This window comes from Nomascus leucogenys, chromosome 20 (assembly GCF_006542625.1).
Source record: "Nomascus leucogenys isolate Asia chromosome 20, Asia_NLE_v1, whole genome shotgun sequence".
Classification (NCBI taxonomy): Eukaryota; Metazoa; Chordata; class Mammalia; order Primates; family Hylobatidae; genus Nomascus; species Nomascus leucogenys.
In genome coordinates this window covers 69,534,057-69,560,760 of record NC_044400.1, presented here as the reverse complement: position 1 = coordinate 69,560,760, position 26,704 = coordinate 69,534,057, and the positions used below count along the sequence as shown (strand labels likewise).

Genomic DNA, 26,704 nt, shown 5'->3' with positions numbered 1-26,704 from the left:
GCCCTGCCATGCAGAGGCACGGTTGCTCCAGGCTTAGCTAGACTCAGAGTGGGTTACGTTGCAGGAGACCTTACCCCTGTATTGCTTTACTTATATACAGAAAAAGTGAGTGTGAGGCAGGGACCATTCAACCAACCAGCCAGTAGGAGGTTTATCACTGGAGAGTGGTTTTGCTGGAGAAGCACCCTTCTGGGGCCCAGTTGCTTAGAAAGTCCATATACTAGCTCCAGTGTCAGCTGGAAACCTTGCAGCCTGTCCGCTAAGCCAGCTCAGTCTTGGCAAGCTGCCTCCTTGAAAAGCTTACCACAAAGGTGTGGGGGAATATGAGACTCACCAGGACAAGCCAGCAGAGGGTTTGTCTCTGCATAGAGTCTCTAATCTAATGCTCTGTCCATTTGAATGTAGGTATTATAGTATCCCTGTACAAGAGAAATCCTAGAAATGAAAGCAATGCTTTTAATTCTAACATCTATGCTCATATTTGGGTATTTTTCAAATGCTGACATTTGAATGCTCATAATTTCTATGTTGCCTATTTTCACAGTCCCTGGTCATGTGCTGTCTTGCAGGGCTCCTAATGGAGATTATAGCACAGCCAGTCTGCAGTCAGTGAAAGATGTTGTGTTCATTACCATTTTTGATGAAGTACTGCATGATGTCTTAGAGGTAAGTTCTCAGTTTTAAGAAAGACACTTGTATTCACTTTCATATCCTCTACCCACTACATAAGTTCCAATCACATTGTTACCAGAAAGCGGTCCCGATCTAGACCCCAAGAGAGAGTTCTTGGATATCACACAAGAAAGAATTCAGAGCGAGTCCACAGTGCAAAGCAAAAGCGAGTTTATTAGGAAAGTAAAGTGGTGAAAGAATAGCTACTCCATAGACAGAACAGGGTATTCTCGAAAGTAAGAGGAAGAATGCGTTTACCCTAGGTACAATGCTTATTTAGATATAGGATAAAAAAAGATCATGGGAAGATGTGCTCTGCTACAGGAGTTTGTGATAAAGGATTAATTTCCTAAATTACTATATTTTGCAAGAATCTATTTATTATATTTAAAGCAAAATTAGGAATGCCTCTGTTCTCAAGATATCGGGATATCAGGACACTCCTAAGTCTGGGTCTGTTTAGTAAATATTATCAGTCTGTTCCCTTAACTGTAAACATCTAGAGGCCAGGAATGCCTAACTTGCTGGGAATGCAGCCCAGCAAGTCCCAGCCTCATGTTTCCTAGCCCTCACTCAAGATGGAGTCGCTTTGGTTCAAACGCCTCTGGTAACATTTTCCATCTTTCTTGTGTTTGAAATATTTGAAACTTGACATGTATAAATGAGGACAGGGGAGAGGGAGAAGGAGCTAGTTTTTTTATTTTCACTTGAGTGTCTGCACTGTGCCAGAAATCGTACTAGGTGCTTTACACACACTGTCTGATTTAATTCTAAATAATCCTATAGAGTGTTAAATCTCTAGTTTATTGATGAGAAAACTGAGGTTGAGAGAGGTCAAATGACTTTCCTAGGGCCACAAAGCCATCATGTATCTGTACCAGAATTTGATTAGGTCTGTCTAATGTAAGTTCACATGCTTTCAGCTAAAATCTTGCTGCTTTCCTGCTGCCAGATTAATTAAATGAGTTTCTGGAGTTCTTATGCAATTATTACTTCCCACCCTTCCTTTAGGATGACCGTGAAAGAGGAAGTGGAATCCATACTCGTATTGAGAGACACTGGCTGGGATGTGTGAAAATTCCATTTAGCACAATATATTTCCAAGCAAGGGTAGGTATCTAAAGTCAGAGGTCCATGAGAGCAGGGAAATTCTCTATCCATTTTTCCTATTAAAACGTTCTTTGTGGGCCGGGCATGGTGGCCCACGCCTGTAATCCCAGCACTTTGGGAGGCCAAGGAGGGCAGATCACCTGAGGTCAGGAGTTGGAGACGAGCCTGGCCAACATGGTGAAACCCCATCTCTAATAAAGATACAAAAAATTAGCCAGGCGTGGTGGTGCACACCTGTAATCCCAGCTACTCGGGAGGCTGAGGCAGGAGAATCGCTTGAACCAGGGAGGCTGAGGCAGGAGAATCGCTTGAACCAGGGAGGCGGAGGTTGCAGTGAGCCAAGATCGCACCATTGCACTCCAGCCTGGGTGAGAGGGTGAGACTCCATGTCAAAAAAAAAAAAAAAAAAAAAAAGCTTTCTTTGTGCGGCACATCCTCAACACTGGAAGAATATATATGCAAAGCCCATAGAAGGCTCAAAAGAAACAAACCTCTAAAGCCATTGATCTTCTGTCATATTTGCATTAAGTGTCTATGTTCCTTAGAATTAGTAGTTCATGTATGACTGTTCAAATCTGATAATTTTTTAAATATTAAATTAAAGAATAAGGTGGGATAAAGTGGAAACTTGTCAAAACAACAAAGGTGGAATGGATAGATGCCTGAAAGTAACTTGAAGAAAACAGGGTAGTTGAAAGCCCATTCAATCAAGTGCTTTCCATTCATATTTCTACAAGTCCTCACTATTTAAAACATGAGAAATGCAGAGACATGCTTAACAAAGACACCCTTCTTCTGAGTTAATGGTTTGATTAAGGGGATCCATTAAGTTGACAACTCTTGAACGACTTAGTAGCTCTAATCTAGGACAGTTAAACGTTCTGAAATCACTTTAAAGTCCCAGTATTAAGTCCATGGCAACAGGAGGCTTTGAATCACTGTAATGTCCACACAGGGTAAATGCTGTCTGGACCACAGACTCTCCATTAAGACCAAGACCAATGGCGTGAACCCGGGAGGCGGAGCTTGCAGTGAGCCGAGATAGCACCACTGCACTCCAGCCGGGGCAACAGAGCGAGACTCCGTCTAAACCAAAAAAAAAAGACCAAAACTCAAGTCTGAGAGGCTTGAATTGGTTGGTATCCCAAGAATCAATTGGAAATGCAATCTTCCCTAGGCAAAAGGGATTAGTTACAGGTTATGCAGAGACATGTTTGTCGAAATAATTTACATTTCCCTCTCTGAATAGATTTTAAATAGAAAAAAAATTCAAGAGCACCTTATTTTGCAAATCATACTGCCTGTGATAGTTGTTTGGCATTGCTAAATTTCACATTTGGGAAGGTATTCAGAAATAATTACTCTAAACTCCTTGACAAGTGAATTTCCTTCACTATATTCTGGTAATATCTGTGCTCTGTGTGGGTGTCTCTAAAACTCACTACCTTCTGAGGCAGTTTGCTCTCTTCCCAACAGCTCTGTCATAAAGGTTTTCCTTGAACTGTGCCATAATCTATACACTTCCCTGTAATTCCTATTCTTAGGTCCTGGTTCAGTTCTCTGGAGCCACACATAACAAGTAGAAACCTGATTCAACAATAATAATATTAATAACAATATTTATTAGGTGCATATTATATGTTATTGCTGGGTAGTTTATACCTCACCTCAATTAAACCTCACAACATAATTGGCATTGTCATCCTCATTTTATAAATGAAGAAGCAGAAGCCTAGAGAGGTTAAGTAACTTGCTCAAATCACAAAGTTTACAATAGAGGTGGGATTCAACTTGTACTGGCTTTCAATATACTATCATTGCTTATCCCTGGGAAATGAGGTTGGTAAAAGCAGAGAAAACTATTGAACTTTTTCGTTTCTATGTTTCAGTACATTTTGGAGAATGACTTTATTACTTCTGTCATTTAAAAAGTTTGACTCCAAAGCGTGTGTTCTCAAGTGTACCCACATTTGGTAATGTCTAAAGACATTTTTGGCTCTCACAACTAGTAAGAGTTGGTACTGCCACTGACATCTAGTGTGCAGATGCTAGGGATGCTGCTGAACATCCTACAATGCACAGGACAGACCTCCATAGCAAGCAATGATCTGGCCAAATATCTACAGTGCCTGTATTAGGGTTCTCTAAAGGGACAGGACTAATAGGGTAGATATATATATATGAAAGGGAGTTTATTAGGAGAATTGACTCACACGATCACAAGGTGAAGTCCCACCATAGGCCATCTGCAAGCTGAGGAGCAAGGAAGCCAGTCCGAGTCCCAAAACCTCAAAAGTAGGGAAGCTGACAGTACAGCCTTCAGTCTGGGCTGAAGGCCCTAGATCCCCTAGCAAACTACTGCTGTAAGTCCAAGAGTCCAAAAACTGAAGAACTTGGAGTCTAATGTTTGAGGGCAGGAAGCATCCAGCATGGGAGAAAGATGAAGGGGGGAAGGCTCAGCCAGTCTAGTCCTTCCACGTTCTTCTGCCTGCTCTTCTCCTAGCCATGCTGGCAGCTGATCAATGGTGCCCACCCAGTCCACTGACCCAAATGTTAATCTCCTTTGGCTGCACCCTCACAGACACACCCAGGAATAATACTTTGTATCCTTCAGTCCAATCAAGTTGATACTTAACCACCATAGTGCCCAAGCTGAGAAACCCTGTCTTAAATCCTTATACTTCAAATCTTCAAAAATGGCACACATTCCCTCCTGTGTCATCTATTTTACAGAATAAACAAGCTCGGTTATTTCAGCTGTACTTTCCATGCCATAGTTTTTTGTTTTCGTTTTTGCGACAGAGTCTGGTTCTGTCGTCCAGGCTGGAGTGCAGTGGCACCATCTCGGCTCACTGCAACCTCCGCCTCCCAGGTTCAAGCAATTGTCCTGCCTCAGCCTCCCAAGTAGCTGGGACCACAGGCATGTGCCACCACACCTGGCTAATTTTTGTATTTTTGGTAAAGATGGAGTTTCACCATGTTGGCCAGGCTTGTCTCAATCGCCTGACCTCAAGTGCTCCACCTGCCTCGGCCTCCCAAAGTGCTGGGATATCCAGCGTGAGCCACTGTGCCTGGCCTGCCATAGTTTTTATACTCTTGTTTTCCTGTATCTTTAGATAACATTTGATCAAAGCTTTGGAATATAATAAAAACTCTGAAAAATGGAGATGGGAAGCTGGGCATTCTAGAAATGGGGAATGGCCAGTAGCCAATATTTATTGATTGCTTACCATATGCTGGACATTTTTCTTAGTGTTTTATATCTATTCATTCACTACTCATAACAACCCCACAAAGTAGCTACTATTATTGTCTCTTTTCACTAATGAGGAGGCCTCAGATTCCTCATTTGTAAACCAAGTTTTGAACCCAAAACTGCATTTAAACCAAGATTTGAACCGAAGCAAATTGTATATTCAGTACACCCTCTGCTAAACAATGAAAAGAAGGCGAGGAAGTACAGAGCCCTTTCTGGCGAGTGCTTAGAGAGATGAGATTAGAAAGATGGGATTGGCTTTGAATGCCAGTCTGAGCAATTTTGGTTCAATTTATTAAACAATGAGGCGTTGACACCTGCCTCTGAACTTCTGTTGGAAAAAGCATCAGGATGTTTACCAAATCATATTTTCTTCACAGATTGATGGAACATTTAAAATAGATATTCCCCCAGTTCTTCTGGGCTACAGTAAGGAGCGAAATATGATTCTTGAGCGGGGTTTTGATTCTGTCCGAAGCTTAAGTGAAGGCTCCTACATTACCCTCTTTATTACCATTGAGCCCCAGCTGGTTCCTGGAGAGTCCATTCGAGAAAAGGTAACTGCTTATAGTTTGGAAACCCATGTCGGTTGATAAAACATAAGAAATGCTTGCTAGGCTATGCTTTTATGAACTTTGTACTACACAAACAGAGGCTTCCTTACTTCAATCTCCATTTATTCTTCTTTCAGTTTAGACAGAATGGTGGCGAGAAAACAGATGTGTGGGTTTGTACTTTCACTGAACCAGTAATTGGGTCAATCAGCCATATGTTTACATTTATCTTGCTTTGCCTAAAACAAGACTTTTAGTCAAAGCAAGGCAAATATAAACATGCTCTACTTCTAGAAGAATGTTCTCAATGTGAAGAAAATGAAATATCACAAACTAGAAAATCAGATTGCTCTTTTATTTGACAAATATTGGCAAGAATACATTTCCATGTCTGATCTTACATCCTTGGCTATGGTATGCATTGAATCAATTCATAGGATCACATGACTAGATAACCTTCATGAGTCACCTCAATTCATTTCATGAAACAAATAAATATATGTACAAGTGTGCTTTTAAACAGCTCTAGAAAAGAGTTTCCAGAACTTTCACTGGTTAGCAACTGTCCCCGAACCTTCATTACACCTATTTATGCCTAGTGTTCCATTACTGGAATGCTACGCATATGGGAGTTATTTATATCCTACCTCTCAAGGTCATTTCCAAGGTCTGATTGCAAGAATTCAAAAAATTGCAACCTCAGGCATAAATGTGTTAAGAAATAAATGTCTTCCTTTAACATACTTGTACAGCATTTATACATACTGCCCTCATTGGATTTGGGAGAATATATTGATGGTGACCTCTTATTCACATGTAAACAAATATAGTAATAACATCAACAACAACCACCATGCTGTACTGAATCCTTACTCTGTCCTCAGCCCTACGTCAAACCTTGGATACATGTTCTCACCTGAATATGCATAGGTGTCTTGGACAAGGGTTCTCCAACTTACAGAAGAGGAAAATAAGCTTCGATTTATGCAGGGTGACATAGGCAGAGGTAACACACGTCTGTCTGACTCTAAACTGTATATATTCAGCATATATTTACTGCACATCTTCTATGTGACAGACATTTCTTAGGCACTGGGAGTACAGTAGGCTAGAAAAGCAGATAAAAATTCCTCCAAGCTTGCATTCACATGTAAGCGTAAGTTGTTAACTACTAACCTATAGTGCACAGATTATTGTGCTTACTCTAGTCTATCCACTATAATTAAGACTTAGATAGAGATGGAAAAAAACAAACATACTCCTTTTTTTCCAGTATTACAGTTTGGTTCCCAGAGAAAAATATTATCACTATCTCCCATCTGCAATGCACTGAAATTTAAATTAATTGTATATTTTGTCAGTAAAACAGTGCTTCTCTAGATATATGCATTTCAAAATATTTTAGAAAGGGAAAAATATATTCTGAATGTTTGTCTTCATGTATCATATAAATTCAAATGAACGCCAACAAACATGTTTACACACAAAAATACTTCCAGACAAAAGATGATTTTGTTGTTTCTATGTATATGTAACTGAAGAACAGGCAGTCAGCTAGGACCCCACCTTGGGGGGGTGTTTCTAAAACATGTGAAAGCAGTCTATCCTGGCAGAAAGGATGAAAGCCCAAGACTCCTCCACACTAGGCATCCCTCACGGGCCCCGACTTCTTACTGCAGGACTTTGAAGAGGCCTCCAGGGCTCTGAACCACAGTCCTCAAGTCCTGCAGCCTTCCTTCCCTAAAGCTGTAAAATGGCAGTCAGATTCTGCCTTTGGTGGCAGGTCACTACCGCACTGTAGCTGTAGGAAGCATTTATCTTAGACCTCTAAAATAAGGGCTTAAAAAACCCCTATTGAAGGCAGATTCTTTGTGGCTGTTTGATAAGGAAGGCATGTTGATTGACAGAACCCTTATGTCCAAAAGAGGCAGTGGCAGAAAACACTGCTCAGTGATTCACTTGCAGACAATTCAGGAAAGAGAAGTTTTCATCCTAAAATTATAGGGTCCACAACCTGGAATTGTTTTTCCAGTTACAGCAATACTTCCCGGATTAGCAGATTACAGTCTCTCCTCTACCACCATGCCATATGGAACCATTCCATAGGATGTTTTAAACATATTTACTAACGGAAAATTTTTAAAGATGGATAGAAACTCCTGAAACTTATTCTAATATCACTTACATGATCTTGTTAAAAATAAGTTTTTTTAAAAGATTATTTCTGTTACTAAAGCCTGCCTCTTGTTTCTTTTTCTTTCTTTCTTTCTTGCCTCTGATAGATGAGTAACATGCTTAAGAAGGTACTAAGTATTTTGTTTTACTATTTTATTGGTCAATAGTTATTAGGCTTTAATTAGCTGCTTCTGTCCACTGAGGGACAGGTGTTATGTCCTAACGTATGTGTAATGCCTGGGCATTGAATTACAGATGTCTCCAGTTCCATGAGGAATGTGCTGCCTTGTCTTTTGGCCCATTTCATTTCACCAGAAAGACTGTTAGCTTTGAATCTAAGAAGTCGTCAGTCTGAATGTCACCTGCATACTGGGAGCTAGCTCTACTCTTTGCAAATCTATAAAACCCACGAGTTGCTTCTTACAGTGTATCTCTGAAAGTTATTTCTGGTGGGTTGGGGCTGTCTCAGTACAGCTTTTCTTTTTTGTTGTTGTTTTTTGTTTTTGAGAGAGGGTCTTGCTCTGTCACCCAGCTGGAGTGCAGTGGCGCAATCACGGCTTGCTGCAGCCTCGACCTCTTCGGCCCAAGCGATGCTCCTACCTTAGCCTCCCAAGTACTGGGACCACAGGCATGTGCCACTAGGCACAGCTAATTTTGTTTATTTTGGTAGAGTTGAGGTCTCATTTTGTTGCCCAGGCTGCTCTCAAACTCCTGGGCTCAAGTGATCCTCTGGCGTCAGCCTCCCAAAGTGCTGAGATTATAGGTGTGAGCCACTGCGCCTGGCCAGTATAGCTTTTCAAAGGCAACATACACCCATTCAGTTTTTTACAAATGTTTACATTAGAGGCCAAAGAATTGAGCCAGTCAAGAACCTTTCAAATTTTCTGTTGAATCAAACTGAAATTTGTCAGCTCCATCTTAATTTGTTTCATCATAAATGACCCAAATTCTTTCAGTATTTAACTTTTTCTTGGCACTTCTTAGATCACTAACATAGCATACTACTAATCCTTAAATTCCTGTCTCACACCATAAAATGGCATCTTGGTGGCCTAGACAAGTATTAAAGACTAAATGCTTACCATGTGTATTCTAGGTGTACATAAGGAATATTCAAACACAGGCCTCAAGAAGCACTGCTTATAGAGGCAAGTGACTCAACAGAACATTCCAAAGTGGCAGAAAAAGCTTTAGACACACTTTTTTTTTTTTTTAACTTGGAAGGCCAATAATCAGTACTGATTCAAGATTGTTGTTGTTCTTTTGGACAGTGCCTATAGCTGCCTCTCTTAAATGCTCCCACAGCACTGTAGGTCTCAAGTCCCTGATTGCTTATTAATGTTCCCCTGTAGACTAAAAGTTCTTTTGGAGGATCCTTTCATACTCATTTATCCAGAGTGCCTGGAATTTTTCAGACTCCGAACAAACATTTTTCAAAACTTGGATGAATGAGTAAATGAAATAGTTTAGAGGAATAGGGATGAATTCAACTGTGTCCTTTTTTGCACATCATTCTTGTTTTATAATTCTCCATTTTTCCACAATTACAATTACTTCTGGACTGATCATTCTACATTAGAAATCTGTGACACACCTACACCAAAGCCATATGAGCTTACCTCTTTCACTTAGTTATATATTCATCATAACTTTTATTAGGTAGCTACTGTGTCTTGACACTATGCTCAGCAGTAGGCAGTTATGATTGTGATGATGCTAAGATTTAGATGTCAAGGGACATTTTATGAGAATATATAGGAGGCTTCTGGAGATGTCTCCATCCTAAATAACCCCTACAACCACTACTCCAACTTCTTAGGGTATAGTAATCAAATTTGAAATAGAAGGCACAGTTCAGCCCCGATATAAGGGGCAGACAAGAACAATTGGGATAATCTAGATTCTATTCGAGGTCATAAAAAGTAATGAAATGTTTTCCATTGCCTCATTCATTCACTCATTTGTTAAATACTTACTATGTGCCAAGTAGTATTCTCCACACTGGAGATAAAAAAACAAAATCCCTGAAGTCAGGAATCTTACTTTGTGGGAAAGACTGAGAAAACAAATATATCACAATGTCAAAAACATTTTCAAGCACTGCCTCCAAATTCTATTTTAAAATTATTATTCTTTTTTAACAGAGTCTCACTCTGTTGCCCAGGTTGGAGTGCAGTGGCTCAATCTCAGCTCACTGCAACCTCTGCCTCCCAGGCTCAAGTGAGCCCCCTACCTTAGCCTCCCAAGTAGCTGGCACTACAAGCACGCATCACTACACTTGGCCTTTTTTTTTTTTTAATAGAGACAGGGTCGCATTATGTTGCCCAGGCTGGTCTCAAACTCCTGAGTTCAGGTGATCCTCCTGTCTCGGCCTCTCGAAGTGCTGGGATTGCAGGTGCGAGACACTGTGCCCAGCCCCCAAAATTAATTTTTAAAATAAAAATTTCAGTTTGTTCTGAAATCCTTTAAAATGTAACCAACTATGCAAATATTTTTATACAAGAAAACAAAAATCATTTAAAAATATTTAAAGACCCACTCTTTTTCATGTTATTTTTGTTAGTAGCAGCTTTAGTGGGGGAAATGACAATATGTGTGTAAAGGAAATCTACATTCATTCTGTTTCATCTGCTTTGAGTTACTTTTTAAAAGTCTGGGAATTGGTGGCTGGATGTAGTGGATCATGCCTGTGATCCCATTGCTTTAGGAGGCCAAAGTGGGAGAATCACTTGAGCCCAGGAGTTTGAGGGTACAGTAAGCTGTGTTTGTGCCACTGCACTTCAGCCTAGGTGACAGAATAAGACCCTGTCTCAAAAAAAAAAAAAAAGTCTGGGAATTGTTTGCTTTTCTTGGCTCAGAGAACCAAGATGAGCAACCAGTTATTTAAAATAATTCTTATACATTTGATGTTTCTAGTTCTGCCTCTTTTTTCCTTTGAGATCCATTACTATTAGTTACTTCACTGCTTATGGACTTGAAACATTTTAACACATCGATATAGATCCATAAATTTGCTGCCCATTTAACATGAGTTGCTAAGATTTACATTTGAGATGTTAGATTTTCTGAGGCCGCCCCCCAGCCTGCACACTTAAAACCACCATCAAAATACACACAAAACTCTACTGCCTAATTCTAGCCTCATCAATCAGAATTAGTACATCACAGTCTAATTTTCAGATTATTAATGTAGTAGTTTCCATATGGCTGCTTACCTGTTGACTACTTATTTCAATCCTGTCAAATATATTTTAAATATTTAATGAGCCGGTCTAATTTTCAAACTACAAATTTAATTTAAATAAAGCTGCAGGGACACCAGGACATGACAGCTTTGTAAGGAATCAGTCATATTCCCAAACCATACATTTCCTGCATGTTGACTGTGGAATCTGAACACGTACTTTCTCTCTTGTAATCATATATAAACTCCATGAAGTCTTTCTTTTTGAAGTTTGAGTCTCAGGAAGATGAGAAATTACTTCAAGCAACTGAGAAGTTTCAAGCTGAATGTGCCTTAAAGTTTCCAAATCGTCAGTGCCTTACAACAGTAATTGATATAAGCGGAAAAACTGTTTTTATCACACGTTATCTCAAACCTTTAAACCCTCCTCAGGAGCTCCTTAATGTCTACCCCAATAATCTACAGGCAACTGCAGTAAGTATTTCAGAGTCGGTAAGTGCTGTGCTAAAACTGTTTTCACATTTCAATATATTGCCATTTTAATTACCATATTTCATAGTGCTTAAGATGTTAACTATATCGAGATCATTAATGACAAAAGTAATGATTAAAACATTTTTATTAACATGAGGTTTTCTTCCTTTAGAAAAGTCTGAAGGCAGCTGGGCGGTGGCTCATGCCTGTAATCCCAGCACTTTGGCAGACGACTTGAGGCCAGGAGTTTGACACTAGCCTGGGCAACATGGCGAAACCCCATCTCTACTGGAAATACAAAAATTAGCCTGGTGCAGTGGTGCATGCCTGTAGTCCCAGCTACTCGGGAGCCTGAGGCCTAACAATAGCTTGAACCCAGGAGGCAGAGGTTTCAGTGAGCCAAAATTGTGTCATTGCACTCTAGCCTGGGCGACACAGCAAGACTCTGTCTCAAAAAAAAAAAAAAGAAAAAATAAAGTCTAAAGGTACCAGGGATGACAGTTTCCTTATGTTGGAAAATTAACATATGGAAAATACTTTACACTTCCAAAATGTATTACAGAAACATGTTTTCATTATGTATTCTCAATAACTTTGTCAGGATTTGAACTGATGCCTCTGACTTCAGAAGTTATACACATTCAACTGTACTAAGATAACTATCCAGTATTACGCCTAATGCTATATGTATCACTGAGTTCAAATTAAGCAAAAATTATTTCAAATATTTAAGTATTTTCAGCATTTAGACCATCATTCCAAAGTACGTCCACACTGGGCCATTAAATATGTATGCACCATTCTCTGGCTTCAGAGCACCATACCCATCACAAACTTGTGTGAATCAGAAGCCATACGTTAACCAGGCTAATTTTACGTGGATACCATAACCCATAACTGCCTTTGGAGAGTGGATAATATAGGGAGTTATTGCTACTAATAGTCACTAATATAGTAATTTAGAAACAAGGTAATGATATATCTTTTTGTAGACATAGATGTATCAAAAAACCCCACTTTGTGTTCTACATTTCATTTGCTTTTTATGTTACTCAATTTTTATAGAAAACAATAATAGGGACTTCTATTCTACCTAGCATAGTAGATGTACAGAAAATTTCTCCCAGTAGAGAACACTTAAGAGTGATGAATAAAGTATCTAATAAGTCATGGCTGAAATGAAAGTAAAGTGAAAGGGAAAATATAAGAGACAAGAAATAAGAAAGGAAGATTCTACAATGATGAAAGCTTGAAATAGTGTTTGCTCTCAGGTCATCTGATAATTCCTAATGACTATAGCTGGGTTTCAATGACCACAAGGCTGTAGGAGACAGGGATAATGCATGGGGCTAGAGCAGCCTGGAAGACTGAATTAGAGACTCAAATGCAGAATTGGGACTCTTCAGGATAATACCATCAATGGATAAACTACGAAATGCCCTGTCTAAAGAAGGAACACTGCCTGTCTCAGTCTTGACTTTGTATGGAAGAGAAAAAAAGAAAATTTTCTAACCCCTACTCTGTATTTACTCACATTTGAGACTGAAATTTATACTACCTGTATAACCCAAAAAAACTTCAACTGAAAATCTAGTTGAAAGTATTTCCTGTTGGTAATGCCCCTAGATCCCTGTTGAAAGCAAACATAAATATCACAGATATTCCTAGAAGAATGCCCTTCTAACTCAGCCTCAAAAAAATTCCACAGAAAAAAATTCCAAGCAACATGAACATACAATGAAAGATCATCAGTGAAGAAGTAAGTCACCAAAAACAAGGTAAGAGTTCATTCACAAAAGCAACAAACTGAAGAATCAGGCCATAGTAACTCCAGACAGGAGAATTATTGGATGTAAAATATAAAATAGACATGTTTGATATGTTTAAGAAATTTGGGGAATTTAAAGTATAATTTAAAAACAATAGAGCATTGGAATTGACAGGCACATTTTTTTAAAGTACCAAATGGAACTTAAAACAATAAAAGATATAATAGTTAAAATTAGAAATTAAACAGGTTAAACAAAACATTGAATACAGTTAAATAAGAGGTAAATTACATACAGTTAAATATAAAGAGCATTATTGAACTGGAATACACATGCAAAGAAATTATTTGGAATATAGCACACAGAATCTAAACCCAAATTAAGTAGAAGGGAAGAAATAATAAAAATAAGAGCAGAAATAAACAAAATAAAGACTTAAAAATGCAAAAGAACAATGCAACAAAGAGCTGATTTTTAGAAAAGATAAAATCAACAAAACTTTAGCTGGAATAAGAAAAAAGAGAGAAGACTTAAATAAAATCAGAAATAAAAAAGGAGACACTGCAACTGATACCACAGAAATGCAAAGGATTATAAGAGACTTATTTGAACAACTACGCACCAAATTACAAAACTTGGAAGAAACAAATAAATTCATGAACATATACAACTTACCAAGACTGAATAATGAAGAAATATACCTGAACAGAACAGTAACAGGTAATGAGATTGAAGCAGTAATGAAAAGTCTCCTACCAGAAAAAAGCCTAGGACCTGATGGTTTCTCTGCTAAATTCCACCAAATATTTAAATAAGGACTAGCATCAATTCTGCTCAAACTATTCCAAAAAAATTAAAGAAGAGGGAACTCTACTAAAGTCATTTTATGGGCCAGCATTATCCTGATACCAAAACCAGAGGCATAACAACAATAAAACTACAGGCCTATATTCTAGGATAAACATAGCTCTAAAAATCCTCAACAAAATATTGCCAAACAAAATTCAATAATATATTTAAAAAATAATGCAACATGGTCAAGTGGGACTCATTCCAGAGATGCAAGGATGGTTCAACACAGGCAAATCAATAAGTGTGATATATCACATTTACAGAATCAAGGACAAAAACCACTTGATCATTTCAACAAATGGTGAAAAAGAATTCAATGGAATTCAACATCCCTCACGATAAAAACTCAATGAATTGGGTATAGAAGGAACATATTTCAACACAATAAAGGTCATAAATGACAAACCCACAGCTAACATCATACCAAACAGTGAAAAGTTGAAAAGTTTTCCTCTAAGATCTGGAACAAGACAAGGATGCCCACTTTCTCCAACTCTATTCAACATAGTACTGAAAGTTCTAGCTAGAGCAATTAGGCAAAAGAAATAAATAAAGGGCATCCAGATTGGAAAGGAGGAAGTCAAGTTGTTCTCATTTGCAGGCGACATGATCATAAATTTAGAAAACCCTAAAGACCCCATCAAGAAACTGTTAGAACTAATAAATAAGTTTAGTAAAGTTGCAGGAAACAAAATCAACATAGAAAATTTAGTAGTGTTTCTATAAACCAATAATAAACTAGCTTTAAAAAATCAAGCAGCAATCCCATATACAATAGCTACAAAAATTTATAAGATACCTAGGGATAAACTTAACCAATGAGGTGAAAGATCTCTGCAATGAAAATTACAAACATTGGGCTCGGTGTGGTGGCTCACGCCTGTAATCCCAGCACTTTGGGAGGCCGAGGAGGGCAGATCATGAGGTCAGGAGATCTAGACCATCCCGGCTAATACGGTGTAACCCCGTCTCTACTAAAAATACAAAAAAAAATTAGCCGGGCATGGTGGCAGGCACCTGTAGTCCCAGCTACTCGGGAGGCTGAGGCAGGAGAATGGTGTGAACCTGGGAGGCAGAGCTTGCAGTGAGCCAGGATCGTGCCATTGCACTCCAGCCTGGGTGACGGAGCAAGACTCCATCTCAAAAAAAAAAAAGAAAAGAATAGAAAATTACAAACACTGATGAAAGAAATTGAGGAAGGTACAAATAAATGGAAAGATATCCTGTGTTCATGGATTGGAAGAATTAATATTGTTAATATATCCATATTACCCAAAGCAATCTAGATTCAATGCACTATCAAAATACCAAGACATTCTTCACAGAAATAGAAAAAAAAATCTTAAAATTCATATGTAAATAACAAAAGATCCCAAATAGCCAATGTAACCTTGAGTAAAAAGAACAAAGAACTGGAAGTATCACACTACCTGACTTCAAAATATACTACTGTAGTAACTAAAACAGCATGGCACTGGTCTAAAAACCCACATAGATCAATGGAAGAGGAAAGCAAACCCAGAAATAAGTCCATGCATTTACAGCCAACTGATTTTTGACTAAGGCACCAAGAACACACACTGGGAAAAAGGACAGTCTGGTCAATAAATGGTGCTGGAAAAACGATATCCACAGGCAGAAGAATAAAACTAGAGCCCCCATCACCCACCATATACAAAAATCAACTCTGAAAGGATTAATGAATCAAATGTACGAACTGAAACTATGAAACTATTAAAAGACAATACAAAGGAAGTACTTCATGAAATCTGGGGAGGATTTTTTTTAATAAGACCTCAAAAGCACAGGCAACAAAAGCCAAAACAGACAAATGAGATTACATCAATCTAAAAAGCTTCTGCACAGCAAAGGACGCAATCAATAGAGTCAAGAGACAACCTACACAGAATAGGAGATAGTATTTGCAAGCTGTGTCTAACAAGGGGTTAAAATCTAGAATACATAAGGAACTCAAACAACTCAATAGCAGAAAATCCCAAATAGTTTGATTTAAAAATTAGCAAAAGAGCTGAATTGATATTTCTCAAGACATACAAATGTCCAACAAACATATGAAAAAATGTTCAACATCACTAATCATCAGAGAAATGCAAATCAAAACCATGAGATACCACCTCACTCCAGTTAAAATGGCTCTTTTCAGAAAGATAAAAAATGACAAATGCTGGCAAGGGTCTGAAGAAAGAGGAATTCTTATACACAGTTGGTAGGGATGTAAATTAATACAGCCAATATTGAAAAACAGTATAGAGGGTCCTCACAAATTAAAATCAGAACTACAATGTGATCTGGCAATCCCATTACCAGGTATATATCCAAAGGGAATGAAATCAGTATATCGAAGAAGTATCTGCACTCACACGTGTATTGCGGTGCTATTCACAATAGCCAAGATATGGAATCAAGCAAAGTACTCATCTATGGATGAATGAATAAAGAAAATGTGGCATATATAGACAATGGAATGCCAATCAACCACAAAACAGAATGAAATTCTGTCATTTGCGACAACATGGGTGAAGCTGGTGGGCATGTTAAGTGAAATAAGCCAGGACAGAAAGATAGACACAACATGATCTCATGCATATGTGGAAACTAAAAGTTTATCTCAAAGTAGAGAGTAGAGTAGTGTTTACTAGAGGCTGGGGAGGGAAGACAGGAGCGCAGATGGAGAGAGGATGTTCAACAGGTACAAAGTTACAGTTAGGAAGAATGAGTTCTGGTGTTCTATTACACAGTATGATGAATACAGTTAATAATAATGTATAGTATACTTCCAACTAACTAGAAGAGAGGAGTTTGAATATTATCACCACAAAGAAATGATAAATGTTTAGTGATGGATATGCCAATTACCCTGATTTCAACATTATACAATGTATAAATGCATTGAAACCTAACACTGTTTTGGTTCCCAAGTACTATTGGGAACCACATGTCTTGGTTCCCAAGTACTATTACCCTCTCAACCAGGGCTCCTTAGAGAAATGACTGCTTTCAAGACTGGGCCAAGTGAAAATTCAAGATGATTCTAGAAAGTCTTGTTATATCAGAAAGTAAAGTAGTGCAAAATGAAAGAAAATTAAAAAAAGACTTGTCAAAGGGACACAGTTTCTTCATCTGTAAAGAATGGGTAATAACAATAACCTTCCATATAGGATGTTTGGTGAGGATGGAGATGATATTAATGCAATATTTAGTAAGCATTTAGTGAGCATTAGTTTCATTTTGTACATGTATTTGTAATATTTGAGATTTAGGAAATGAGGTAGGGAATGCAGCATTCTGTTTTATTAGAAATTATTTTTGTAAAGCTCATTTTGATTATACAGGAACTGGTGGCTCGATATGTGTCCTTGATTCCCTTCTTGCCTGACACTGTCTCATTTGGTGGTATCTGTGACCTCTGGAGCACATCTGATGTAAGTAGTTCTTCAGAGATTTATTAACTTGAGCTGACTTAATGAAATATTAGCTAACTGGCTTGCATAATTTTAAATTGCAACATTCATTAGCCATAAAAATCTAATTGGCTGTCTGTTTAGTAATATGAGCTAAATTTTGAAGTATTTTTTCTTTCTGGTTCAATTTTCTCAAAGTTCAGAAGTTAACAAAAAATTAATTACACAAAAAATTTAAAAGTAACACTTCAGATGTCTTAATGCTGATTTACCCTCCCAGTATTACTGTAAAACTTCTTGGTTTTGTTCACGAAAAATACCAAAATTACATTCTATATTATAATTAGAAGTGATATATTCCTTAATTTGTGGGCTTTGTAAGGCATGGCATATTGTTATTTATTCAGTATGTACTTCTTGGTCACTTACCACATACCAGATGCTGTACTAAATTCTGGCTATAAGTGAAATAAACATAGTCTCTGCCCTCACGGAATTTACAATCTATGTATGCTGCATAATCTTTCAAATAGATCATAGGTAGTATGAAACAAGCATATATTATCACAGGTATTAATTATACTTCTGGATCTCATGTTGTACTGCTTTTGCATAAAACTGAATTGCATTATACAATTTCCTTTGAAATATAGCCCTAATTTGAAGAAATTTAAGTGCACTTTAAATTTTTTGTTCCCCGATACATTTTGGCAACATAAATGTTGACAATTTTAGAGAGATAATTTCTACAACTTTGAAACATCTATAAGAAGTTACTGAAAGACTAGAATTTGTGTACTCTACAGCAGCAGTCCCCAATCCTTTTGGCACCAGGGACTAGTTTTGTAGAATACAATTTTTCCACGGATCGGTCAGTGGTGGAGTCAGGGATGGTTTCGGAATGAAACTGTTTCACCTCAGATCATCAGGCATTAGATTCTCATAAGGACTGCACGACCTGGATCCCTTGCATGTGCAATTCATAATAGGGTTTGCGCTCCTATGAGAATCTAATGCCCCCACTGATCTGAGAAGAGGCAGAGCTCACGTGGTAATGCTTGTTCACCTGCTACTCACCTCCTGCTGTGCAGCCCAGTTCCTAACAGGCCACAGACTGGCACTAGTCCACAGCTGGGGGGCTGGGGACCCTTGCTCTAGAGCTAGACTGGCTTTACTACTTCCTAAGTGTTACCTTATTAATCTGTACCTCAACTTGCTCATCTGTAAAATATGCAAATTGTTCTAGAATTAAATAAGTTTAATGAAGTAATGTGCTTTAAAGATTGTTTAGCACATGAACTATATATACATTAAAAATAAAAACGAAACTTTGAAATTTTTCTCCCCGGCCCTTCCACAATCATAGTGACTATTGATTCTAGAAATCCACATCATCAATGTCAGAGAAAACACCATGTTCACTAAAAGTGGTTTTTTAAAAAAATGAATTATCAACATAGTATCAAAATTTGGGGCAAGATTATAGGTCTTACACTTCAAGGCACTAATCTCTACTATGACATATTAGAATCCTGCACAACCAATCCAGAATAAAGCACTGAGTCATACAACATATTCTTTTTACTTTTTGTCAGCAATTTCTTGATCTTCTGGCAGGGGATGAAGAAGAACATGCAGTACTATTGTGTAATTACTTTCTGTCTCTGGGTAAGAAGGCCTGGCTGCTGATGGGCAATGCTATTCCTGAGGTAAGACCACATAGGCTGCCTTTAACAGAGGAGTATAGTTGTCTAGTTGAGTTGTGTGTTCCAGATCACACACAGGACGTATTTTCATAACGATCCTTTGGGTTGCTAGGAAAGTGGCCCACAGATGCCATAACAGGCGAGAGAACTACCAGTGACAAGACATGAAATGGTTTTCAGTGGTCCTCAGGGCCCCATGCAACGCTTCAGATTATTTTTTGGCAAACCCGAACCCTTTACCATCCAAAGCCCCCACCTAGCTCTGTCCTTTTAGTATGGGCCTCTTCCCAGCCATGTTCCCAAGAATTCAGATTTCCTTAATGATGTGGTAGTCTTCATGCTTTGCAATGAAGAGGAGCCAAAGGAGTGTGTATGGTAAGGTTAGAGATCTCTCCTTTCATGCCTACTGCTTCTATAGTTATCTGCTGCTAGCCTGGCATGCAAAGGGGAATAAGCCAGATAAGGAGGAATGAAAAGAACGTTAGCAGCTTTATTTTTATATTAACATTGTTATTTTTATTAGATTGGAGACTAAGAATTTTTCCCTAGCCCACTACAAATATCCCTACATTTGGGATACAAATAGGTAAGTTCAGAAAATTCACATGGATTACAGCAGTTTATCCAAAGAGGCCACAAGGCTCTAGGAATCCTTGGAAATTCGATAGCATGAGTTGCTGCAAGGCAGGTAATAAAGTAGTATCATATTCATATTCAAATTCATTCTCCATCATTATCTCCCAGATAGTCTGGTCCCAATAAAAGAACACTGGGCTTGGAAGTTAGGAGGCTGAAGTTCAAGGTTCTGTGCCCACTCCTCATTAGCTGTGTGACACTAAGTAGGTCACTCCACAACTCTGGGTTTTATAGGAAACTGGGATAATTTCTGCCCTGCCTTCCCCAGAAAACTGTTGTGAGCATCAAGTGAAATCATACAGGGGGAGTAAATGATAATAATAATGAATAAATAATAATTTAAAATAATTTAAATAAATAATAAAAAATTAATTCTCATTGTAAAAATAGAATCTAACAATACATAAGTATTCTGTGTAAAAAGTAGAAGTCCCTTGTCAGAAGACCCAGAATACCTTGACAAGGGACTTCTACTTCCCCAACCCCCAATTCCACTCCCCTCCCCAGGTACAGTCATTCTTAACTGTTTGGTACACATCCCTCCAAATCTACTATGCATTTACATAGTTACAAATGTTTATCAAATGTAAATTACTATATTAGAAATAGAAATATTTCTATTCAGACATAATCAGCCTTCTATAGACTTAAATGGCAGTCTTACTGACTCTAAGAAGAAAATGCCAGTGACTGCTTATTTCCACTAATAATAGTTCTTCAGCCAATCTTAAGATATATTGGTTGAGTAAGATGATGACTGTCCTTTTTTGGTCATTGTACTAGTATCAGATGCAAGAATTTTGCAAAACTAAGCATTCGACTTTACTTTTTAAATTCAGCATAACCTAGAACTTCAAAGTAGTTTTCACCATTAACCATGAAATTAGGGGTCCAAGTAAAATAATGAATTGTCTGTGCAAACTACTATTGGCCTTCATTGCATAAATAGTTGAAAACTAGTTTTAATAGCCATTTTCTTTCAGGGTCCAACTGCCTATGTGCTAACTTGGGAGCAAGGTCATTATTTAATATGGAATCCCTGCAGTGGACATTTTTATGGACAATTTGATACATTCTGTCCCTTGAAAAATGTGGGCTGTTTAATAGGTCCTGATAATGTAAGTATTAACATTTCTTCTTAAATATGGTTAGCTGTTGTTTCTTTTAAATGACTGACCTATTGATTTAAATAATATTTTATGAAACCAAAATATTTCTATAAATGAATATATATATATATACACACACATATATATATATATATACACCAGTTAAAGAAATGCAGTGTCAAGCACAGTGGCGGAACTGTGCTCAATAAAACTTTTGGTTCAGTTAGTCACCTGATCTGCCCGAGAAGCAGAATGACAAAGCAGAATAACAAAGGAATACAGGATTTAGATTCAGAGGACCTGAGTTTGTGTCCTGGGTCTGTCCTTAGTCTTCTCATCCAAAACAGAGTTTACAATTTCTAATTCGTAATGTTTTAAGAACTGAGGCAAATTTGTCACCTGAGCAGATTGGGTTTCTCTGTCTCTTTCTCTCTTTCTTTTTTCAAAAGAAATTCCAAGGTCTCACCTGGCCTGCAACAGCCCCAGGTAATTCTAGTTGCACCAGTTTTAAGGGCTGCGTGATTTTATTGTGAAGGGTACTAAATAAAGTAGTGGTTAAAAATATAAGTTATAGAGCTGGGCGCTGTGGCTCATGCCTGTAATCCCAGCACTTTGGGAGGCCGAGGCGGGTGGATCACCTAAGGTCAGGAGTTCGAGACCAGCCTGGCCAACATGGTGAAACCCCGTCTCTACTGAAAATACAAAAATTAGCTGGGCATGGTGGTGTGCCTCTGTAATCTCAGCTACTTGGGAGGCTGAGGCAGGAGACTTGCTTGAACCCAGGAGGTGGAGGTTGCAATGAGCTGAGATGGAGCCACTGCATTCCATCCTGGGCAACAGAGCAAGACTTCATCTCAAAGAAAAATGAGTTATGCGATCAGACTGCCTCAGTTTAAACTCCAATTTTATCATTTACTGGTTGTGTGGGCTTGGGAAAGTCAATCTCTCACAGCTTCAGCTTCTTCGTTGGTAAAATGGAGGTAATAGTAAAGTCATTACTTTAGAAATGTAAAGTCACTACTTTATAGAGTAGTTGTGAGAAGTGAATGAGATAATTAATGTTAAGCACCTAACAGAGTAACTACTCTTTATTTTTTTAATTATTATTATTTTTCTTTTGAGACAGTTTTGCTCTGTCGCCTAGGCTGGAGTCCAGTGGTGCCATCTCAGCTCACTGCAATCTCCACATCCCGCGTTCAAGCAATTCTCCTACCTCAGCCTCCCGAGTAGCTGGGACCACAGGCACGTGCCACCTTGCCTGGCTAACTTAGTAAGAGATGAGGTCTCACCATGTTGACCAGGCTCATCTCGAACTCCTGGCCTCAAGTGATCCACCTGCCTTAGCCTCCCAAAGTGCTGGGATTACAGGCACGAGCCACCACACCCAGCAAATTATTGAATGATTGTTTTTATGTGCTTCTGTCTATAAAAACCGTTTGCACATGCATCCCCAACATGCATATTTTTATGAATTATATATATTTTTGTATCAATCTACCAAAAACTACTTTAAACATAAAAAGAAATAATTAGAAAATCTATTTTTTTCTTCCCATCCTCCTGGGGTATGCACCCTTCTCTGAAGACCATCAGTCTATTTTTTTTTTTTTTTTGAGACGGAGTTTCACTCTTGCTGCCCAGGCTGGAGTGCAACGGAGCAATCTCGGCTCACCGCAACCTCCATCTCTCAGGTTCAAGCAATTCTCCTGCCTCAGCCTCCCAAAGTGCTGGGATTACAGGCGTGAGCCACCGTGCCCAGCCCCATCAGCCTATTTTTTTAAGCGTTACTGCTAAAATTAGAGATAATATATGCCAAGCACCCAGCAAAATATCTGTCCTTCATGTGTTCAGCAAATAGCAACTACAGCACTATTACAAATGTAAGGAGCACTGTGGAACACCGTTCTCATGTTAATTATTAATTAAAGTCATTATAATCAAAAGTGATCTGCTAAGCCTCATCTACATTTAGAGGATCATTTTAAGGTCATTAGTAATCAAGCAGGGTTAACAGGCACTGAAAAAGCCTTCAAATAACTCTGTTATCTGTCAAAATTATTACCAGCTCTCTAAACAATTACTATATGTTTGACTAATTCTCATAAAGCTAAGGTTTTGTGAGAAAGAACGTTCTTTTCTCCTCTTCTCTGAGATGGGTAATAATAGCTTATGATGTTGTGCATCCCCCATTGTAGCTCTTCTAAACCTGCTCTAAGCCTTGGCCACTCAGCAGAGGACCTCCTGGCTTTGTTGGCCTGGCACTGTGAAACCTCAACTGCCTTCTACTCCGCCACACAACTACTTTGGATGTCAGTCTTTCTCCTCCTGTCATTTCTTTTCCAAGGAATAAGTCTCTTCCCTTTCCACTGTGCTTGTTTCCATTCCCATTCCATGCTCCACTATTCCATCCAACTAGCTCCTCTACTTTTTCTCTCTCCTTCTCTATCTATTGATACGCTAAGGGGTCCAACAATTCTAAAATACCCTTTTCTCAACCTGGCTATACACCCAAAACTACATTGCCTTTCTTTCCTTTCCTCCCCAAGTTCTTCAAATACTAAAATACTAGTTATATCTCTTGCTTTCACTTTATAAGCACACTCAGACCTTAACCTACTGTAATCTAGCTCTTCCTTCCTGACCATACTGCAGAAATTAAACTGAGTAGCACCATTGTCTTGCTAATGAATAAATAAATCCAATGGCTGCTTCCCATTTTCACTCCTCTCCTTTTCTGTCATTTAACATAAAAATCACAACTAATGTTCTTCATGAAAAAACACTTTCCCCCTCTGTAGTTTACTGATAAAGGACGGTTTGCTCTTCATTACCCTGCAGTTGTTTATGTTTCTTTCACTGGCTCTTCTTCCTACCCCTTAAAAATAGAAGTTCCTCAAGATTCTATATTTAGATTCTTCTAGGACCACACCTATTATTATTAATTGTGGCTCTATCTAGTTTATCCTGGTAGAGAAGTCATAAATCTGTAACCAGCCCCAGAACCTTTGTCTTGAATTTTCAACTGTTTGCCAGACACCCAGGTGCCTTATCAAAATCTCACACAGCACATGCAAAACTCAAATCATTTTCCCCAAAACCAGCTCCCCCTCCTGGCTTCCTATTTCTATGGATATCACTTATCCTGATTCAAACCCTCGAATTATTCTTATTTTCCCTCTCCCTTACTTCATTCTACTTCAATCCTAATTATAGAGGCCAAGTCATATAGACGCTATCTCTGCTATTTCCCAGGTCATGCCATTATTGTTTTGCCCTACATTTCTATAAATGACTAACTAAATAGGATCCCCAATTGAGTTCACTTTTTGATACACGGATACCTGATTAAGCTTTCATCACTTTCTGGCTCAGAAAGTACTAGGGACACTCTACTGCATACAGATTTAAGAGTAAACTTTCCACCTTGGATTTCAAAGCCCTATGTATGCAGTGCAATTTCCCATTACTTTCCTGAACATTCCCTATTCTATAGCCAAATTATAGTTCTTAAAGATCTTGTCTTAAGCCAATTTTCTGATTTGGATTCCAAGTCAAGGCCTCCTACCTTATTGGCTTCTACTTCTCTGTATCCTTTGCTACTTTTTCTGTATTCTCCAAATTTGAAACATTACAGATCCTCAAAGTTCATCAAACCTCTTTTCTACCTATACTTCCTCCCAGGGAACACCATATATATGCCGATGATTCCCAAGTTTATATCTCCAGCTCACCTAGCTCCCCAGAACTTCAGACTCAAATATCCAATCACCTACTCAACATCCTCATTTGGATGTCAGAGAGATATCTCAAACTTAAGATGCCCAAACTCCTGATTCCCCTTTTCAGTCTTTCCCATGTCAATAAATGTCAATTCCATCAGTCGGTTTTTTGGCCAAAATCCTTGGAGTCATCTTTGATTCCTCTCTCTCCTACATCCAAACCAAATCCTACTGGTTCTACCTTCACAGTATACCCAGCGTCCAACCACATCTCTCCACTTTTACTGCTAGCATGTTCGTTCAAGTCACTGTAGCTCTCACCTAGATTATTCAAAATAAGTGTCCTAACTGAAGGTTTCACCATTTGACCCTACCTTCTTTTGTCTAGTCTCAAAACAGCAAAGAAAATTCCTGTTAAAATAAAAGGCAAATTGTCACTCCTCTACCCAAATACTTCAGTGACTTCCTATCTCACTTGAGAGTCAAAGCCTAAATCTTCAAAATGGCCTACGGGGCCTCCATGATCTGATACCCACCCTACCCACCTCTCTCCCCCTTCCTCTGATAATGTCATCTCTTACTTGCTCTCTCCAGCTTGCTCATTCTTTAAAACTACTTCATATTCCTTGCTGTTCCTCAAACATAACAAAGCACACTTTACATTTGCTGTTTCCTAGGCATAAATGACCACTGCCCCCTTACTGGATATCGTCATAGATTTCTCCCTCACTTCTTGCATTTCTGATGAAAAGTGATTTTTCCAGTTCGAACTTCCCTGCCTGCCTTAAAATGTTCCATTTTTGTTTTCTCCACAGCCCTTGCACAATTAACTACTGCCACAATAAAGACAGTAAAAACCCACCCCCAAACTAAATGGCTTCAAACATTTATTCTCAGGGATCTGAGTCAGCTAGGGAGGTTCTGCTAATTGAGGCTGGGCAACTCTGCTGCAAGTTGTGGTAGCAAGACAAGCTCTGCTTCTCACAGTAGATCTGTAGGTCAACTGGGAGAGCTCAGCTTCAGGTGTGTTTATTCTGGGATGCAGTGCAATGACAATGGCAGAGGCACAAAAGGACAAGCAGAAACACACAAAGCCTCTTAAGCGTAGACTCAGAAGCCATACACTGACTTTTGTCCCAGTCTATTGGCCAAAAGTCAAGGAATGCAGAAGTGTATTTTTTCTCTTTTAGTGGGAGGAACTGCAAAGTAACATGAGAAAGGGTATGCATATAGAAAGGAGTGCAGAATTGGGGCTAATGATACAATTTACCACATCGTGCAACATCATCTGATATCCCTTGTGTTTACTTGGTTTTTGTTGTTTTTGTTGCTTTAGACAGGATCTTGCTCTGTCATCCAGGCTGGAGTGCAGTGGTGTGACCACAGTTCACTGGAGCCTTGAAATCCTGGGCTCAAGCAATCCTCCCACCTCAGCCTCTCAAGCATCTAGGGCTATAGGAACACACCACCACACCTGGCTACTTCTTAAAAAGAAAAAAAAAAATTTTTTTTTTTTTTAGAGATGGGGGTCTCACTGTGTTGTCCAGACTGGTCTTGAACACCTGGCTTCAAGTGATCCTCCCACTTTGGCCTCCCAAACTGCTGGGATTATGAGTGTGAGCCTCGGTGCCTGACTGTTTACTTATTTGTTTCCTATCTTTTCTTATTAGACACTCTGTGAGGGTAGAAAATCTGTTTCATTCACTGCTTTATCCCCAGTAATTAGAACTGAGCCTCAACATAGGTACGTAGCTGATTAAATATACTGAATGGACAAATTCATGTACATATTTACTCAGTATGACTACTGTATGCCAGGAGCTATGCTAGGTGCTAAAGATACAATGGTAAATAAGGCACATAGTTAATGTCCTCAGGACAAAAGTCTAACAGCCTAGTGTGGACACGAATAGACAGGCAATTATAAACAATGCTAACTAATTAATAATTTTAAAATAGCTAACAATTATTGAGCACTTACTACATACCAGGCATTTTTCTAAGAGGTACAGATTAACTCACTGAATCAACTCAACCTTGAGGTAGATACTATGTATTATCCCACT

At 38.6% G+C, this 26,704-nt stretch overlaps 1 protein-coding gene across 1 annotated transcript in view; it reads left to right on the top strand.

Annotated features, from left to right (window-relative positions):
• CC2D2A (coiled-coil and C2 domain containing 2A) overlaps positions 1 to 26,704 on the top strand; it is a 135,595-nt gene that overhangs the window by 102,458 nt on the left and 6,433 nt on the right. The window contains exons 28-35 of the mRNA XM_030801179.1: positions 570 to 666; positions 1,684 to 1,782; positions 5,419 to 5,595; positions 7,875 to 7,895; positions 11,222 to 11,425; positions 17,400 to 17,489; positions 19,064 to 19,177; positions 20,794 to 20,928. Of these exons, the coding sequence (XP_030657039.1) occupies positions 570 to 666; positions 1,684 to 1,782; positions 5,419 to 5,595; positions 7,875 to 7,895; positions 11,222 to 11,425; positions 17,400 to 17,489; positions 19,064 to 19,177; positions 20,794 to 20,928 (937 nt within the window). The remainder of the gene's footprint in view (positions 1 to 569; positions 667 to 1,683; positions 1,783 to 5,418; positions 5,596 to 7,874; positions 7,896 to 11,221; positions 11,426 to 17,399; positions 17,490 to 19,063; positions 19,178 to 20,793; positions 20,929 to 26,704) is intronic.